Source organism: Patella vulgata, chromosome 9, assembly GCF_932274485.2.
Source record: "Patella vulgata chromosome 9, xgPatVulg1.2, whole genome shotgun sequence".
NCBI lineage: Eukaryota > Metazoa > Mollusca > Gastropoda > Patellidae > Patella > Patella vulgata.
Window position 1 is genome coordinate 44248784 of NC_065887.2, and position 20837 is coordinate 44269620.

General features: G+C 38.3%; 1 protein-coding gene across 1 annotated transcript in view; it reads left to right on the forward strand.

Moving 5' to 3' along the window:
• The window catches only part of LOC126832080 (baculoviral IAP repeat-containing protein 3), a 27561-nt gene extending 11058 nt beyond the window's left edge, over nt 1-16503 (forward strand). Inside the window, exons 2-9 of the mRNA XM_050562757.2 lie at nt 6058-6516; nt 7411-7585; nt 8081-8664; nt 8972-9147; nt 11063-11087; nt 14416-14655; nt 14881-14937; nt 16344-16503. Of these exons, the coding sequence (XP_050418714.2) occupies nt 6102-6516; nt 7411-7585; nt 8081-8664; nt 8972-9147; nt 11063-11087; nt 14416-14655; nt 14881-14937; nt 16344-16480 (1809 nt within the window). The 5' untranslated portion in view covers nt 6058-6101 and the 3' untranslated portion in view covers nt 16481-16503. The remainder of the gene's footprint in view (nt 1-6057; nt 6517-7410; nt 7586-8080; nt 8665-8971; nt 9148-11062; nt 11088-14415; nt 14656-14880; nt 14938-16343) is intronic.
• The last annotated feature ends 4334 nt before the right edge of the window (nt 16504-20837 follow it).

Below are 20837 nucleotides of genomic sequence, written 5' to 3' on the forward strand. Positions count from 1 at the left end.
GAATTTACAAGCATAGCTAAAACAAAGATCAAAGAAGCATGGAAAACCCGTCTACAACAAGAAAACACCCATCGCTATCAAATAGATAGCAATCTTGTCGACAAGGTTTACATCAACCATCCTTCCATCAAAATATGCAAACTAATCACTAGGCTTAAAACAGTAAATGTAATCAGAGATTTCACCTATACACCAATAAAATGCCCGTGTGGACAAATTGCAACCACACCACACCTGCTAATCAACTGTAATCAACTATACGATGAACGTCAACCAATGATCAAAAAACTAACGGAGAGGGGAAAAACTCTCTGTCTTAAATCCCTACTCTCTCCATCACCTAATGAGAGATACTGGACATCTCAGCTTATCTGGGACTTTGTTGAAAAAATAGGAATGACAAAATACATATAACAAACAAAACCAACCAATATCAACACAGTAGAACGAAATCGCAAAAATGTCCCCTCGAGGGAAGCGCAAATCGTTCTACGACACAGATAATATTACATTAAAACTAATTAACCAAGCACATTCACACAAAATCACACAGCAGGATGATGAGTAAAAACGTCCTCTCGAAGGAAGCTCATTCATTCTACACCTCTAAAAATACTTGGCAGCAGGGTATTGGCGCAAAACTGTCCCCACCGAGGGAAACGCTACATACCCTGAAAACTCAATGGATTATATCATCTTTATTTAATTCGACTAAACAAAACATTGATTGTAGATCTAAATAATCAACCATATATGCTTTATTGTACCTTATGAAATTTGAATAAAATTAGTTTATAGATCATATTTTTTATTACTTCATGTCGATTAAATAAATATTGATTGTATATTGATTAACATATATGCCATAACGGATTTTTACCACTTGTAATTAACAAATATTGTAACTGATTGTCTATTAATAAAGATTGACTATATAAACGGAACTCATTACCCCTAGTACTACCACTAGTAATTAACGAATACTGCAACTGATTATCGATTTATCATCTCTCAATCAAAAACTCTACGGCAAGCCGAGCGTCTTGGCAATCAAACAAACAGCCGAGACCCAGCTTACACAAATCAATCACGCCCAGGGTGTCAAACAGATGGTATAAATTAACTCACGAAAAAATGCAAATCATTCATCGTCATGGCCAGTAAATTGAACGTCGCACTAACAGGATCTTCGTATATGACGCATCTCCAGAGGTACGCCAGGAAAACCAACCAACCAATCCACCATCACCACAACATTCAGAACTACGGAGTAGGTGGGGCCACAGTTGCCAAATGCAGAAGTAGGGTAAGCCAAATAACCAGAGCCACAGATATAGCACTTGTCTATATCGGGGGCAACGACATTCGACCCCGCACTGACCCTGAAACACTCGCTGACCACATCATCGAGGTCATGCTTGCCATCCAGGGTAGAGTGGGGATGATACCTGTCATCTGGATAAATTCATACCCAAGGCTATTACCCAGATACTTCGCTGATCCCCTCAAGTATATTCGTATACAAGAGAGGTTAAATCAGCACATGCTCAGGAAACTGGCCGAACACCCCATGCTGCACTACGGGGGCACCTACTCCTACAAGACGAACAAATGGAAAAAGGCTACGGAAAAGATGCTCCAGACAGACGGAATCCACCTAAACGACACGGAACACCAAAATCTAATGGACATGATACGAATATTAATATATGAAACAGCCCAATATTACTATGGGATAGAAAAACCACCACAGTACATAGGAAAGTCATGGAAGATCGACAACTGCCTCAGTCTCTTCCATGACTCAATAAGTATCTTTTAAAACTCTTTTACTACTATTGTATTAAAAACCTAAATACCCCTAACATCATTCAATATTATTACCTTCCAGATTCATCTTACTCTACAGTAAATTACTACTATTATTATTCTTATCTAATTACTCTTACTTTCATTTTGTTTTACTCTTATTATCTTCTTTACTATTATTATTATTTTTAGCCCCCTCCCCCCCACCACCCAGAAGCCTAACCAGACGAAACCGTCACACATATCACTGTAAGACCAGATACTATCTTTTTCCTTCTCTCTTTTCAGGAGCTGGATTCTTCCTTCTGAGAACCAACAACAAAGGAATGAACCATAGAAACAAAATACAAACAATACCACCATACCGGACAACATATCCAAATGGAAGGAAGAATGGACCAGGCCCTAAAACTCACCAACAAGCCCCAAGGAAGAGTTGCACCGCCCTGCCATTCGACCGGACAGAACGACCTGACCAACCAAGATAACAAAATAGATATATATATATGTTCGTCCACCTTCATGTCTGTAAAATGTGTGTATACAAATGTCTCTGTCTGTGTAAATGTTCGTCCATGTCCATGTCTGTCCTACCATATGTCTGTAACCGTCCCAGTTTGCACTTGTTACACCTGTTAAATCACGTCTCGTCTCTGTATATTCGTGGCACATATATATCTATTAAAAAAAAAAAAAACCTAATTAATCCACACTAATCCACTAATCACGTTGTAAATACTATCACCATGCACATATAACACGTAATTGTCTGCGATATCACCTCGGTGGAAGCGGACGTTAAATAAAACTAACTCACACACTCGTAGGGGACACAATACACCTTTGGACAGGTACTCGTACTGATAACACCTAATGCACCAGAGCTCCAAAGCTATCGACTAAATTTATCTCAGATAAAGTAGCCTAGCTAAGACTCCAAAAAGACTTCTCAAACCCAGAAAGACCACTAGATACTACAAAGATCATCTAGTCCAAAATAGATTTAAGGTTGTCTTTGTTTTTATTTTTATACCTTCACAAGGTATAAGGGCTGATCGACGAAAATCAAAGCGGGTTCAGGAAAGGGCGTTCAACAACGGACCACTTGGTGAGACTACAGCAAGTCATGTCGCAGGCACTCCTCTCTGGGAACCTGTTATGTGTCGTGTTCGTAGATTTAACTAAGGCTTTCGATTTAGTCTGGCTAGACGGGCTGCTCTTCAAGTTAGGACGTATTGGTATAACGGGCATAATGTTTCGGTGGATTAAAAGCTTCCTGAGCGATAGAAGGACACAGGTGAATGTTGGCAGATTCCTGAGTGCCGAGCAAACATTAGAAAATGACACGCCTCAGGGGTCGGTTATCAGTCCCACTCTCTTCAATATCATGATCAACGACATACAGAAATCTTCCTACCTCGACGCCAAAACTGAGTTAGCTAAATTTGCTGATGACAGTACCATATGGAGGAAAGGGAGGAACTTCTGTGAACTACAAAAGAACATGCAGAAGGCCTTAGACAAATTCATGGCATGGGCAAACGATTGGGGATTCAATGTCTCGGAGAAGAAAACAGTCGGCATGCTTGTAAGCAGGGATAGAGGGATAAGCAGAATGACTCTGTGTATGAACGGGAAACCCATCGAGTTTAAAGCCAAAACCAAGTTCCTTGGCGTAATCTTTGACCGAAGGCTGACCTGGAAACCTTAGACAAATTCATGGCATGGGCAAACGATTGGGGATTCAATGTCTCGGAGAAGAAAACAGCCGGTATGCTTGTAAGCAGGGATAGAGGGATAAGCAGAATGACTCTGTGTATGAACGGGAAAACCATCGAGTTTAAAGCCAAAACCAAGTTCCTTGGCGTAATCTTTGACCGAAGGCTGACCTGGAAACCGCACATCGACGAGACTGTAGATAGATGCACCAAAATCCTAAACTTAATGAGGAAAATAACGGGCACCTGGGGGGGGGGGGCAAACAGAGTCAAACTAATGACGGTGTATCGTACTCTAATACGATCTGTATTAGACTACGGCTCTCTGGCCTTCATGAACTGCGCGCCATTACTCTTAAGGAAGCTTGACACCATCCAATACAAAGCTCTGTGTATTGCGACTGGCGTAGGGGCAAGGGACTGGGAGAGAGGCACTACTGCAGGAAGTCGGGGAGTTGCCCCTATCCCTAAGAAGAAAAGAACTAGCGACAAGGTACTGGGCTAAGATCTCGCAACTGGGCGAAAGATCCCCGACCTTTGTCAGTCTACAAAATACAAGATATGTGAGAGATCCTAGAAAGAAAAGCTTCGGTCAGGGTATCAGGGAAACAATCAAGGAACTGCGACTGGGGGAGCTCGTGATAAATGAACACGACCCCCCAGCGATCGCCCCTTGGACGCTCCCTATACCGCCGGTTAATCTAGATCTACTACAGAAAACCGACAAGAAAAAAAACCCCACTGCTGCACGTGCTTTCTCTCTAGAACACCTGGAAGACAACTGGCCGTCTGATGACTGGGACCATGTGTACACGGATGGCTCACGCAATCCTGAAAGGGGCACCAGTTCGTTTGGAATATACCTGCCAAACGGGGAACAGGGAATAAGCAGGAAACTGTCCAATAACTGTTCGGTGTACACTGCAGAGCTTGTGGCCATTCGTGACGCTATATCATGGATTTCCCATCAAAAGACTAGAAAGTTCGTCATTCCAAGTGACTCTCTGAGCAGTCTGATTTCAATCCAAACTGACAACTCGGACTCAAGACCAGAAGTCATTCTGGAAATCAGGCAGCTGTACCAGAGGGTTTTAGAGAAGGGAAGCAAAGTAGAACTCGTGTGGATTTCATCACATGTCAATATTAGAGGAAGCGAGGAGGCAGATCGACTCGCCAATGAAGGTCTCAAGAACACAACACCACTCCGCGCCATAGACTACAGCACCACGGAAATCTACAGTATGGTCAAAAGACAGGTTAATTCAATCTGGGAATTAAATCTCGTTGAACTTGACACATACAGATTCTGGCTGGATGACAAGATCTACACAAAGACAACACTCAATCACCCTAGAAGAGATATTTGTAGACTTATATCGAAGCTAAGGGTAAAAGAGCGGCTGCGAGACTACAAACACCAAGTCATCATCTGTGAGTGCGGAGAAGAATGTACCACCAACCATGTCCTGGTAGACTGCGAGGTATACGAGGAGGAGAGAAGGGAACTAGTGAGAACAATGGAGACCAACAACATACCATTCAACACTAAGAACCTACTCTTCCCGAGACCAGATCTGAAACTGCAAAGCTTCAAACAAATCCACGCCCTAATGGATACAGTTGGACTAAGTAGAATAGTGAAGTAAGAGGGGGTCACGGTTAGACTGGCCCGGCATCTAAACACTAAACTACAAAAGGGATTTATACCAAACTGGCAGGATAGTGGAGTAAGGGGGAGTCACGATCAGACGGACTCAGCATCTAAACACTATTCCACCAAAAGCAGACACCAAACCTACAGAGTGGGATAGTGGAGTAAGGGGAGGTCACGATAAGACGGGACTGGCACCTAAACACAAACCCCACAAAGATGACATCTACCAAACTAGCAGGATAGTGGAGTAAGGGGGAGTTACGGTCAGACGAACTCGGCACCAAAACACTATTCCGCAAATAAAACTGATACCATACCCAGAGAGTGGGATAGTGGAGTAAGGGGAGGCCACGATAAGACGGGCCAGGCACCTAAACACTAACCCCAAACGATGACATCTACCAATCCAGAAGCAGACGAGATCATCTACCAAACGATAGGTTTTATATTAAATAAAGGGAAGAACTTTCCACTAAACCAAATCCATGTCCTAAGGCCAAATGGAAAGATTGCAAAATCATATTCTAAAAAACAGGAATCAGCTTCGGCTCTCCTATGTCTTGTCTGCGATATCACTTATGTGGAAGCAGACGTTAAACACCAAGAACTAACTAACTAGCATGCTCGTTCATTTATGTCACCAAAACATTCCTTCTTTTAAAATGGGCAATTTAAGGCAAATTTTACTTTCTCTTGGTAAGGGCATTGCAGGTGTCTTCTATATCAATTATTTATCATCTTTAAGTTATAACCATAAGGTAAGGTTCTAACTGATTTAAATATTGTTCCTTTGCACCTTACATTATTCATTATTCAATATGCACCTCAATATCACTGTTGTTTATTTATTTATTTTGTTTGTATTTTTTCTTTCAGACCATCACTTGCTGGTGAATTTATTTATATAAAAAACAAAAGATATGATTCGCCAATCCCTTTCCGTGGAAACTTTAAACCAAGCCTTACACAGAGATGTTCAACCAACATCAGATTGTATGAAATATGAATGGATGAGACTAGGATCGTTCAAATCATGTCCTAGACAATCTGAAGGAAGACCAATAAAATTAGCTAAAGCTGGATTTGTTTTTACTGGTACCAGAGAAGGAGATGATACTGTCACGTGTTTTACTTGTGGTGTTACTAAAAATAACTGGTTGAAATATGAAGACCCACTCCAAGTTCACAAAGATCTAAATCCAAGATGTCATTTTATAAATAATAAATCTGAAAACTTTCCGATTTTAATACCTGAACCAATCGTATATGATAAAATATTGAGGACATTGCATGAAATTTACCGTAGCAAGGAAGATATTGAAATGGGAGTAACAGGTAAGAATGATCGGGTTACTTTACTAGTTTTTAATAAAATAAAACCAAGTACGAACAATCCAAACCATTAGACAAAATTCGAAGTCCTCAAAAAACGGTATAGGCAAAATAGTGTAATCAGGCAAAATAGTGTAATCAGCATATTGACTGTTCTTCACTGTGTACAAAGAATATATTGAAAGTTATGACAAAGGTACTCCTCTGTATATTATGTTATACGGTGAAACTTTGAGATATCCTTTAAGTATTTATATAAAACATAGAATGGTTAACTTTTGGATTAAAATGATAAGTGGTAAAACTGGCAAATAATCTTTGTTGTTATAAAAGTTTCTGTTAAAAATTGATGTAAACATTCTAATAAATGGCCAATTACTATCAACAATAATCTTGATGAATGTATAGAATTCACAACAGACGCAAAATATGAATTTTTACAACGATTAAAAGATCAGTATATTCAAACCTGGTCGTCTAATATTCAAAAATTGAATAAATCTGTTAATTAAAGAATTTATAAGACGGAATTTAAATTAGAACCGTATCTTATCTCATTGCCGAATAATTATAAATATATAAGATATAGAGCATGTGACCATAAACTGGCGATCGATGTCGGGGAGGTGAATAAATGTAGATTTTGTCGAGAATTAAATAGAGTTGACGATGAATATTATTACTTATCCAGATTTTATTATATAACACCTAATACAAGCAAACAATCAATAATTATAAAATTATATATGTTCTTAAAGATAATACTAAAACCAATTTATGTCCATTGACCAAGGAATTAAAAGCCCCCATCTTGTAAATATGTAAATAGCCTATCACTCATATGTCATGTATTTGATCTGAGTTGTAAATATAGTTCTGTACTGTTCTGTTCTACAGGTGGATATAGCGCAACAAATGATACATCTAGCTTTGATTCGCTAAAGTTGGATTCCGGTAGTTTGACCAATTACGGCGATACGTCTAATACAACACTCAAGAAAACAATAAAGAAACAAGGAATAAATGGATATACCCGTAGTCAGGATCCTGAAAGTAGATCTTTAGTCACTAGGTAATAAAATAATGTATGTTTGTGACATACCTCATACACTCATTATGCACATGTGTAAATTTCTGTATTGTATTTGTATATTTTAGATATGTAATACAACTAAATAATTTAACTGTTACAACAGCTAAACATAAGCAGTTCTATTTGTTTCTTCCAGCTTTATGTAAAGAAAGCACCTTAACTTTCAATTATTTCTTTTCGACAATTTTACGTCCGTCACTGACGAATCGTCATTGGTATATGGTAAATAAAACAGCCCGACCCCGTTGTTTTATCGACTATACATGTGCTACTGTTTGTATAACCCTTTGGAGGCCATTATGTTTACAACTGAACGCTTATCGCCTACTCAAAATCATTTACATATTATCTTGACTGAACAGCACATTATAGTATACTTCGTCAATGGTTCATTCTGAAGTACAGATACCAAGATGATCATTATTTCTCCACATGTTAACCAGTCTGCCAAATATATCCTTCTTTTCATTCTAGATCTGCCAGTGATGTCCTAGTAGATAACATAGCCAGACAGACTATGACAGCAGAAGAAGCAAGACTTAGAACATTTGGAAACTGGCCAAGATATTTAGCTGTTAGACCTGCTGAACTAGCACGAGCAGGTTTTTACTATCTTGGTTCCGCTGATCGAGTACAATGTGCCTTCTGTAGAGGTATTTTAAGAGATTGGGAAGAAGCAGAAAGTCCAGTAGCTGAACACTGGAGATATTTTTCTAGTTGTGAATTCTTGAGAGGAACGGGCCGATCTAATGTTCCTATTATACCAAATGATAGTTGTATACATGATTATGTATCAACCCATCCTCTGAGTCCTACTGATGAAGAAGATCTTAGAGGAGATCTCAATCCACGGTCAACTATCTTAAATAATGGGAATTTAAATCTAGTTCAAAGAGATGACCCAGCAACTGCTAAAGATTTAGGTATCATTACCCAAACAGCTGCCCAGCCAGATAAAGCTATACTCGCTACTCGCGTGGCAACATTTGCCAACTGGCCGAGAAGATCGCCATTGCCAAGCAAAGAACAAATTGCTGAAGCAGGATTTTATTATTTTGGTAAGCATGTTAAGTATAGTTTATAGGCCTCATATGGTTTAAAGTAGACGAATTAAAAGAACTACAGTAGATAATTACATAAAGAATGAAATAACCTTCATTTAAATAAAACAATTGACGTCTTCAGATGTTATACAATACAACATATCACATTACGTCTTCAGATGTTATACAATACAACATATCACATGTTATATGTTTTATTTTGAAATATGTTCAGGTTGGTAATCGATTCACGAGGTCTTCAAAACCTGTAAAACATTTTATATTATGACATGGGTAGTAATTGTTGTTTATACATTTGCAGACAGAGAAGATGCTGTAAAATGTTTTTTCTGTGGTGGTGTTTTAAAATCCTGGACAGATGACGATATCCCATGGAATGAACATGCAAAATGGTTTCCTAAATGTCCATATTTACTGAGAATCAAAGGTGAAGACTTTGTGAACTCTATACATCATCCTGGTGCCGGTACGACAAAGGTAAGAAAAGCGTTTATTGGATTTGATTGTCTTATATTTTAAAACCTGTTTGTCAGATCTGTTGAATGTTTCAGCGGTGGAAGATTATTATAACCAAGAAATCTTTGACACGGAAGATGTGATTTTATCTGTCGGAGAGGCATAGTCGTACGGGGCCAATCTCATTTGGGGTTAAGGCCATTTGCCCTAAAATTTTCTTTGTCACGCGAATTTTCAGAATGAACCAATGATTAACTAAAACGAGTTTTCCACAAATAATGTTATAGTATTCAGAACTTTAACCGCGAGCGATTTCAGCATTTATATTTCTATAATATGGTCTCATTCTCCAATGTTTGTGCCCCCAGAAAACTGAAATACATTGCCCCGAAAAATGAACGGTTCCAGAGGGGTCCGTTCCCCTCCCCCCGGCTCCTACACCTATGCTGAGAGGTTAACATGATAGACTGGTTAGGAGGTAAACCACCAGTAGAACATGAAACATGTATAATTCATGATTCGTACAAAATATATTACTACAATGAACACTGAAGTCATCGAGATAGTTTGTTATTTCTGTTGCGCGTGTGTTTGTGTGTGTCTATCCTTTTCGGGTACGAACAGAACCATTGCTAGGCTAGTTCTAGGAAATCGGCCCCTGCCCTTTAAGATGCATATACCACGACTTTGAACACACGCTTATTCCTTAAACGTACATTATGCAAGAGCTAAATCAATTGTAGGTCTTCTTTAGGCCTGAAATGTCACCATAATCAACTCTCAATGTCAACGCTAGCCTGCGATAATTGTTGGATTATCATTCGATTTGATGCATAACTTTCCTTCTCGATTTAAGGATTAAATGCATAATCGAGACTATGATTTTTGTCGTACCGACTTTAGTAATGATGACAGAGGCTATGTGGAACTTTCGATCGCTTATTTCTCGGTTCATAGTGGATCAATTTGACCGAAATTTTCAGCAAATTGCCTTTACATTATCTAGTTTTTAACTATTATTAGGGTGACCCATGTACTCACAGAAATACAGTCCACCGCTGATAGTTCGAGACTACCACTGAAGCGTGCACATTCGCCGTGCCGAGACCAACTTTCTGACAGTATGATACTATAAATAGCCATGGCACGTGCAATTCTCTACAAATCTATCAACTATTACAGCCGTAAAAAATTTATTGTTGACGATTTTTAATACCAATTAAATTAAGCTTCTTGGTTATTACAGCAGATTTAGAAATTACATTCGTTTCATTTTTAAATCGCTCTATCATTAACTGTACCGTTAAGAGCGTCATCTTTTGGTTTAGTACAAATAATATCTCTGAATCACTCGGGTTAGGCAGGAACATGATACTAGCAGTAGTTTCATTTTACTTTTACAAGCTTCTTAAAACGATTGTTGAGCTACCTAACGTGTTTATTTCTAAATTCAATTTCTTGTTCTAGCTTTCTGTTACGTTTCGTAAAAAAGTAGTCTTGATTATCCCGACCTGTCAATCAGACGTAGAATGGTCGATAGACTGGTTAAGCGAGACTAATTTCAAAACAAGGGCACGTAACCTATCTTTTACTCAAAAGTGTCTGGATGTTATGGACGACTCTTGGAACCAGTTTTCAGTCTATTATTTATACATGATTAATGGTCATAGCTTATTAAGTACAACATGATCGTTTATTTAGTGACTATAATTGTGTGAAACTGATTTGAGGCTTGGCATATATATAGATATTGTGGCGTAATTGTCGAGATATATGGAGATATTTATTTATGGTGGGTCACCCTACTATTATAGTGGGAACTGCCAACCCGTTATTTAATCTCCCATAATGTATTGACATCTGTGTGACGTGCTGATAAATTCTACTGATCGCAAGGGTTGTATACTTTTACTGATGCAATGGTTGTTTATTTTAGGTCAGAACAACTGTAGGTGCAGAAGGTAGGCATTGTTTACTAATAAAGGCCCACACCCACTTTTACTCTAGGCCATGCAGAATGTGTCCATTGCTAACAAGTCCTAACATATTTTCTGTTACCGTCCAGTGAACCGTGTATTTCGGCACAGCTGTGGTAATATGCTAACCAGACGGACAAGATTGCATTCCAGTATATAAACAGCTCTTAATTCTTAGTTCATCATTTGTTGTTGTATTTCGACATTTGTATCTTAAAATCAACATTTGCAACTTAAAATCAATATCAGACAAATTTAACGTCCATTCGACACACACTAGGTAATTTCGGGACTAACATATGGTTCAATTTGTATACCCCCACATTTTCATGTGGACGTATATTGTCGTACCCCCTGTCCGTCCATCCTTACGTCCGCCGTCCGTCCACAACTTGTTTGTCGACACTCTACAAGTCACAATTTTTATCTGATTTTGACGAAACTTGAAATATAGGTCTATCTCCTAAAGATCTCGGTTCCTTTCGATATCGGCATGTATCGAACCATAACTTCATGGATTATGGCCCCTGATTGTACGAAAAATCACGTTTTTAGCTTGTGGACACTCTAGAGGTCACAATTTTGAATGTGATGAAATTTGAAATGTATGTTTATAACCCAAATATCTTGGTTTCTCGCGATATTCCCGCATATCTTAACTTCCTGAATTATGGCCCCTGGGTGTACGAAAAATCGCGTTTTTAGCTTGTGGTCCCTATAGATTATCCGATTTAAAAAATAAAACGTTATACACTAATGATGGTTGAGTTCGAATTTCGTGAAAATCGGACACAACTGACGGACATAATGGTCCGTACGCAAATAGTGTAAAAATATGGTATATCAAGGTTGTGGACCCTCTAGAGCCCACAGTTTTTATCCGATTTGGATGAAACTTTTAATATATGTTTTTATTATAAAGATCTTGGTTCCTTGTGATAATCACACTTCCGAACTAACTTACTGGATTATGGCGCCTGATTGGTCAAAAAATCGCATTTTTAGCTTGTGGATTCTTTATTTTTTTTCTGATTTTAAGAACCGTTTAGATATATCACCATTCCACCATAATGAAGGTTGAATTGGAATTTCGGGAAAATCGAAATGAAACTGTCCGACAAAATGGCTGCTCTTTGTACGCAAATTCTGTATAAGTATGTAATACAAAGGTTATGGACCCTCTAGAGGTCAGAATTTGTATCCAATTTTGATGAAACTTAAAACATATCTTTATATTCCAAAAAGCTCAGGCCCTTTTGATATTTGCGTATTTCAGACCATAGCTTTCTGGATTATGGCCCCTGATTGTACAAAAAATGTTTTTTTTGTTTTTAGCTTTTTTTTCTATCCATCTCTTGCAAAATGTGTGCGTATCCTGCATGGCAGCCGCTGGTATTTCAATCAATAGGGGTAGGGGTCTTTAACAGTAGGAGGAAACCGAAGGACCCGGAGGAACCCCACGATATTGGACAGGTGACCCTACTCCTAGTCACGTACATCCGGGGAATCGAAGTCACGCTTTTACACCGATAGTGAGGGAGCCACGGTGGCTAAGTGGGTAAGACGCTGGTTCAATCCCGGTGTTGGTTGAGAAAATTCACCCTTGTCAGTGATTGCTGGACGGGGGCGTGATAAGGACATCTGTCTAGTCGTTCGGACGGGTCGAAAAACCGAGGCCCCGTGTAGACATTGGAGTGCACGTAGAATTCGATATAAGAGTATGCCGTAGCGCTGCTCAACAGGCAAAATTTCCCTCATAACACACTGTACGGTGTATTCCCGTCTTCATTAGCCCAGTCGGAGCAGAACAGTAGATGTTAAGTTAAACCCCAATCTATTAGATTAACAACGGTAGTGACATATTTTACAGTTAGTTACACACCTGCTTATTAATGAAAACTGTATAATGTTTAACCACTTTTCATACAAACAAAACATTAGTGCTCAATAATGACAACTGTATCATTTCTAACCACGAAACATTAGTTTAGAATAATATAATAAATGACTTATATGATTTAATGCCAAGAATTGTCTTTACTATAAGGCCCAGGTTCATAAGGTATCTGGATGTATATAAACTCATTTACATTAGTTATTTCTAATCTAATCTAATCCGTTATGGGGGATCACGTGGCTAAGTGGGTAAGACGCTAGCTCGCTAGCCTGGAGGTCGGGTGTTCGATCCCTGCATTGGCCGAGAAAGTTCATCCAGATTTTCCGGCGTGGTTCTCCCTTGTCAGTGATGCAGGACGGAGGGGCTGACAAGGAAAGCTGTCTAGTCGTTCGGATGGGACGAAAAACCGAGGTCCCGTGTACACATTGGCGTGCACGTAAAAGATCCCTTGGCAGTTGGAATTCGAAATAAGAGTAGGCCGTAGTGCCGCTGTCCGGGCAAAATTTCCCTCATAGCACACTGTATGGCGTATGCCCGTCTTCATTAGCCCAGCTTAGGAGCAGAACAGTAGGACGTTAAACTCCATTTCATTTCATTTTCAATCCGTTATGCTCGGTGAAATTGAATTGGCCTGGTCTATCTCTTTTCCTCTATATTTCGTTTGTGGATCAGCCATTTATAATTACTTGTGGGATATGTTTTGCTTTGATAAAGTCTTTTCGTTACAAATGGCGCTCGGTACCATAGAGAACTGATTTTAAAATGTTCATTGTGTCTTAAATAAGGAATAGGAGGGGTAATGTATTTTCACTGCAGTTAGAAAATGGATCAATACATCCAGTAAATTGTTTATTTCAAATTAACGGAACTACGTTATTTTTCCTTTGTATCAATATTTCGTCCGGCTTGTACAAAACAAGTCAGACTGTCTTAGAAAACTATCAAACTATGCCACCTAAAGTTAATACCGAACCACTGAGTATATACGACTAACCATAGTCGAAATATAACAATTTGACTAACTTCATGTTCCCAAGCCATCAGTAGTCTCGTATCCACATCACGTATGTATACGCATTGATTTCGTTCTCCAATATTAGTTTTTGTGTGCAAAATTATTTTCATTTGTGTGAAACAGTGTACATCTGACCCTCCTTGAGCATTTACATACATATTGTATAAATGTTACGTTTTGTCATTTTGTATTTCCAATGATTACGCTTCAATGTAACCCCGTGTCATAAATCAAAATGTTGTTGTTAGAAAAGCTAACTACATTCCTTCACTAATTCAGTCAACATAAATTTACCGAGAATGCTCTAAATGGGGCCAACTTTTCTCCATCTTGGGCATTCTCAGTTTTCCTCAGGATGAGCTTATGTATGGGTCAAATTGCAGATACATTTTCTTTTTCAGATCCCTATTTCGAGTCTAAAGAGTTAGTCAATTCTTCACAACACAGCCTAATCAAATTAATGTCGAGAGACGACAATAATAATGAAAATCCTTTTCAAGAGAAATCATCAGTAGATGGTGATGAACGAGCCATTGTTGGTGCTTTCTTTAATGAGCAGTCAAGAAGTACTCGTCGAAACGAAGGTGCTTCTGTATCATCCAAGAGCAAGAGTAATGATAATGTGATCGATGTTACTGCAGGTATTGTCTGCTGTGTTTCATGATCCAGCATATTTTGTACTTGAGAGCATTGCCTGAATACCTCAATGCTAGATATGTTTCAACAGCTTCTATGTTACAAGAGAATATGTTATGAGCATAGATTTGAGTACCGAAATGTATTATAGTATTTTGTATTTTAATCAGTTACATATTTTTTTCTGATTTTATTTTGTTGCCATACATTTATATTCTTTTAAATCGCAGGTCGTCCTATGGTGCCTCGGAAAAGAATTTCTTCCAATGCCACGGGTGAAAACACAGGTAAAATTTGATTGACAATGTTCCCACAACAATCTGATACATAAAATCCTGGTCCATGTGGTTGGACCCGAGAGGTGGAGTTTAAACCGCAGTAAATAACCAGACTGGCTTTATCTCAGAAACTGTGATAAGACTAAAGTGATCATATCCTTGGATTCCTATTGGTGCACTTGTTTATATTATTCACAAAAACAGTTGCTTTCGTCAGGACACATGTTGGAGCTTTAACCACATGAACTGCCGGTCACTTGGTTCAGACGATGCCTGTAAATCAAGGCACAACTTTAGGAGGCCGAAATGACAATAAACGATATGGCCATTGTAATACGGGGTATTTAATATCAATAATTTTACTTTCACATTCAGCTTTGTTTGTATATGACTGTGGCTAGTTTAAACTTGAAAACATGTTCATTTGACTGAAACTGTTCGGGCTGCATTTCGTCGTCTTTAAATCTTGAAATTCTGTTTGATAGCGCAAATCTTTCTCTGTCTGAAAGAGAAAATTCAATTACTAGTAATTATTTCCAAACCTGCAGAAATAGAGCGCGTGGTCAACCTACATAATCACAAATCTCAATTGTATGCCGAGTTATTTCCCCTATTGCCGTCGTTAATCACCTTCATTCCGATGAATTGGTTTTTAGGTAGAGTTTATCTAATGCAGTACACTCAAGATAACTTCCAGTTTGTTGACGTATATTCCAACAGACAAACATGACCATAAATCATCATTGTCAATTAAAAAACGGAGCTATATTGTGACTGTATGTGTTACGTGAAGCTTGCTATTTAATTCTCAAATAAAATATGTAGGCTCTTAAAGTTCAACATAACGGGGGTTAACTTCACATTTGCAGCGTTCAAAAATTTGAAGTCTAAATTTGAGCAATTTGATAGATGGCAACTGGGTGATCTTGTCTTTTCAACGACGTGTTAAAATAGATAAATGATGCTCATGCAGTAATTTCAATCTGATTAAAACACAGATCCTATTTCGTTTCGTTTTTTATAGTTCAAAATTTCGTTTTCCTTGTCTTTAATACACTAGGATCTGGAAGAGTTGCTATATAACCCGCGTTCTGGGTGATATGAGGTATTAGCCAATGAAACGGTCCTTTACGTTGAGATTTTGGCGTCAGGTGCACTGAACTGTAGGTAACCCACTAGAATCAATGCTAATGCCTGGCGTCATAGGGTCAATAGCCGCTCGTATGACCTCTGACGCGACCTTTCACTACAACCGGTCAGACCTTCATGTAGTGTAGGCCATCGAAAGTATAAAAAACGAAACGAAATAAAGATCTGTATTTTAATTAGATAGCAGTAATTTGAAGGTAAACAATTGCAAACATTGTTTTTTTGAGTGCTTGAGTACTTTATCTGGTAAATGCATGTATTTTCAGGTGATGTTAAAGATTTGCACAAGGTCACCTGTTACACTGCTGCTAGCCGATTAATGTCCATGTGCTTTAATCCCATTAAATCAAGGTTATACATGTCATGTGAAAAAATTATTGAGTACATAGACAAAAAGGATTAATTAAATTTTAAATTAAATGATGAGTATAATTTTTAATTAAGATAGTTGTATTTGATGTATACCAGATTACGCAGAAGAATATGCATGCTGTGTCAGTTTTATGCAGTGGATAGAAGCACAACCACGATAATAAAACTCATTAAATCGTATCTTATATAACATTATAAATTGGTAATGGCTATAAGACAGTTATTGTCGTATCTTATATAACATTATAAATTGGTAATGCCTATGAAAGAGTTATTGTCGTATCAAGTTTGAACGTATGGTCAGTGCATTGTTTGAGTGCCTGGTTATAAGAGTCTGTTTGGCGCGTTTTCTTTCATGTGTACTGGTTATTCTATAGATGTCCAGCTGTTACTTACATTAAGCCTAGTTAATACAGTCTATTTAATTCGATTTATTGGTAATGTACGGATCTTAACATCCTCGATATCCCCAGCGATTTCATTCTGGTCTACCCCATTAATCAATGTGTGTGTCGGGGCGGGGGTGGGGAGAGACACGTTTTCAACTTATCCGCCCTTGATGGTTGTGCTATTTTTATCGACCAATCCCATAAATCGTTAATTGAAAAGGAAGTTGGCAAAGGGAAGTGACTCAAACATGGTTAGGAGTTAGCCTAAATGAGAGGCATCCAAATTATTCTAAATGCGTATATATTAACAACAAATTATATCTTCTATCTATATATATATTTGTGACTGTCGTTTGTCTGTCTGTCTGTCTGTCTGTTCGGGGTTGGCGGCTACACTAGGTCTGCCCCGAGTCTGAAATTTGGGGTATAGGGGTAGCTCGGACCGGGGAGTAACATAGGCCAGGTGGCGTTAGTCTACCACTTCCGGTTTCGGAGTTATGACCCCCGAGCGAAGCCGGGTATCCTGCTAGTAATATTATATACATGAAGACCAGGGCCCGGTTCCTAGAAAATTCTTAAAGTAAGCACAAAGTCATGCTTCACTTTTTCTTACGTAAGAAACTTATAAAAATACCGTCCCTAGAAAATTCTCAAGACCATTCTTACGTAAGCACAAGTCAAGTATAAGTCTAAGCACATTGTGACTGGTAAAGTTTACCATAAACTGAGACTATGATGCTCTTTAACGTCATAAAACAACTTTGGTATGCGAAACGTCATAAATTTGTCGTCTGCTTCATTGACGTTATATATATGGTCGATTTAGATGCATTTGACATGTCCCCTATAGGCTATACACATACAAAAGGTGCCACAAGATAAAAAAAACGCAGACACAAACTAACTGAATAATTGTGAGAGTGTCTGATCTTAAAGTAGCCTGTGTGTTTGTAGCCTATTGTTTACTAATTGGCAAATAAATAAAATGGTTTGAGGGGAGGCCTAGAAGCGAAATTTTCTATAGCATTCTTAATTTGAAATTTCTTCTGGAGAAGGATTTTCTCTGTCTTGTAATTGTCTCTTTGGTATCAAAAGGTGTCGGAAATGCCGTCGAATAACTCTACGGTCAGCCATCTTTTTGAAGCAGAAATGAAATGAAATGAAATGCAGTTTAACGTCCTACTGTTCTGCTCCTAACCTGGGCTAATGAAGACGGGCATACGCCATACAGTGTGCTATAAGGGAAATTTTGCCCGGACAGCGGCACTACGGCCTACTCTTATATCGAATTCCAACTGCCAAGGGATCTTTTACGTGCACGCCAATGTGTACACGGGACCTCGGTTTTTCGTCCCATCCGAACGACTAGACAGCTTTCCTTGTCAGCCCCTCCGTCCTGCATCACTGACAAGGGAGAACCACTTTTGAAGCAGAAACAGACTTAAGGTTGGTAAGCAAACCGTATACCTTGCTTGGGACTTGTGCTTAGATTGACTATGTTTAAGAACGAAGTTGTGCTTAAGTTTTTTCTTGGAACGCATAATAACGTTCTTGTGCTTACAATAAAGTCTACTTAAAATCTAAGCACAAGAACGTTCTTAAGAATTTTCTGGGAACACAAAATAAGGTAAGTTTACTTAAATGCAAAGTCTACTTAAATCTAAGCACAAGAACGTGCTTAAGGATTTTCTAGGAATCGGGCCCAGATGTTTATATATATGTAAGTTCAAGAGTTTTATTGAGAATCGTTGGATCCTTCTTTCTGGAGTTTTACGTCCACGTGATATCGTAGACAAGTTATTATGAATCAAATTGGCAAATAAAGAAATGAAATGAAATGAAATGAGGTTTAACGTCCTACTGTTCTGCTCCGAACTGGGTTAACGAAGACGGGCATACGCCATATAGTGTGCTATGAGAGAAATTTTGCCCGGACAGTGGCATTACGGCCTACTCTTATATCGAATTCCAACTGCCAAGGGATCTTTTACGTGCACGCCAATGTGTACACGGGACCTCGGTTTCCCGTCCCATCCGAACGACTACACAGCTGTCCTTGTCAGGCCCTCCGTCCTGCATCACTGACAAGGGGGCACCAGGCCGGAAAATCTGGATGGTTCGAACACCCGACCTCATAACAGAATGAAACATTTCAGACAAATAACGAATAGTAATAATAATAACAAAAGTCAAATATATAGATGTTATACATATTTGAAATCACCGAAACATACTGCATATTTTGATAATACAATTAAATATGGAACAGATTAACACAGAATCAGATCGAATGTGACGTTCAGTTCAACAGGTGGTCCAAGCTGGCGGGGGTGACACCAGATATTGATTTTGTTCACTGTTTTGACGGCTCTTGAACGTGAAATGAAATGAGCTGAACTTCCTATTGCCTTGTACCAGCTATAGTTGTTTTGACTTGGTATCACCCATTTCCGCGAAATGAATATAAAATTCTTACAACTTATATAAAAGTCTCCATATCTGCTCCCAGAGTACATCGTATAGTGATGTACAGATATGCCGCAACCTCAGATCCTCGAACGATAACACATTACTATTTGTACGAAATATAATAAGCTACGTGGAAAATATTCCTTTCTGGTTAATGGTGCAATTCTGTACAATGTGGCTGAACAGTGCTTACAAATGACCATTGGACATAATGTAGCGGTTCGAGAGGTCTATCAACCTTTCAGAACGACAAACAGCTATGATATCTGATCAACTACTAGCACTATATTCCAATAGGGATGTTGTAATACTTTATCTCTGTGTATATATTACTAGATATAAATTATCTTTGATAAGACATGTAGATGTTTAAACTCTGAAAATATGGTACAAAAATTACAATTCAAATTGGATAGCTGTAGGTTCATAAACCCGAATATTTTTACAAGTGGTGCATATCCTTATCTTGTTGTACACTGGAATCTGAACGATATCCTAGGAATAACTTTCGAAGCTGTACCGTCGAACTCAGCATTAACACTGCAAAGAGTATTTTACTAGATTACCATCAGATAACAAATTATGTTCCCCATTCTCTAAACAGTGGTACTATATTCACGGACTTCTGGTAATTCCAACAGATACGGTACGATTGTTCAGAGTGAAGTGATGTTGATATGGCTAGTGAAATTAGGCTACGATTCTGTTCACCAATCAACATCTCGATTATTAACAGTTTTTATTCAAATTATATGTGAGTAAATGCCAAATGTTCTACTCAAAGGATTCTTGCGATTTCCTGGATGCTCAAAAGGATATTCTTAAAAGTCTCAATAATCATCATAGCATAAAAGTCTCAATAATCATCATAGCATAAAAGTCTCAATAATCATCATAGCATAAAAGGGACCCATAACATTTTAATGGAATCTGAAAGTTAGTAGCAGTATTTATTACCCATCTTGTGTGTCATTTATATCAAAAGGGTGACTTTAAATTACCCCTACACTGTGCCAATTTGCTGCTTTATATTTTGTGGCCGTTTACTACACTCTTCAAATATTTTAAACTAGGGCACATATTTTTGGTAACTAGGTTATGTATTAAAACCGTTTACTGTCGACATGTAATACTATTAAATGAAGTTCTTCTCCAGTAAGAATGGCAATTTTGAATATTGATGGGGTCCGCATGCTAACGTTGATTTGGTAGATATTCCTAACTCGAGACAATGCCAGATTTTCATGTTTTTGTCAACAAATGAATGCATGGGATATAAATAATAAATTTAATAGAGAAATTATATATTAGAAAGATGTTACAAACTGGATGCCATGAAGGCCTGTTATTATGAGCATTTCGCAGTCAATGACGTCATATATTGTTGTTTATGTAGTGCCATATTAAAGACAAAGTCTGACCGATTCACCCTTCAAACTAAAAGTACTTCGTTTTTCCCGGAGAGTTAACCTTAAAAGGAGGACTGTGCGTTTAGAAGTTCAGATACCATATCAGAGTTGTTCCGAAAGA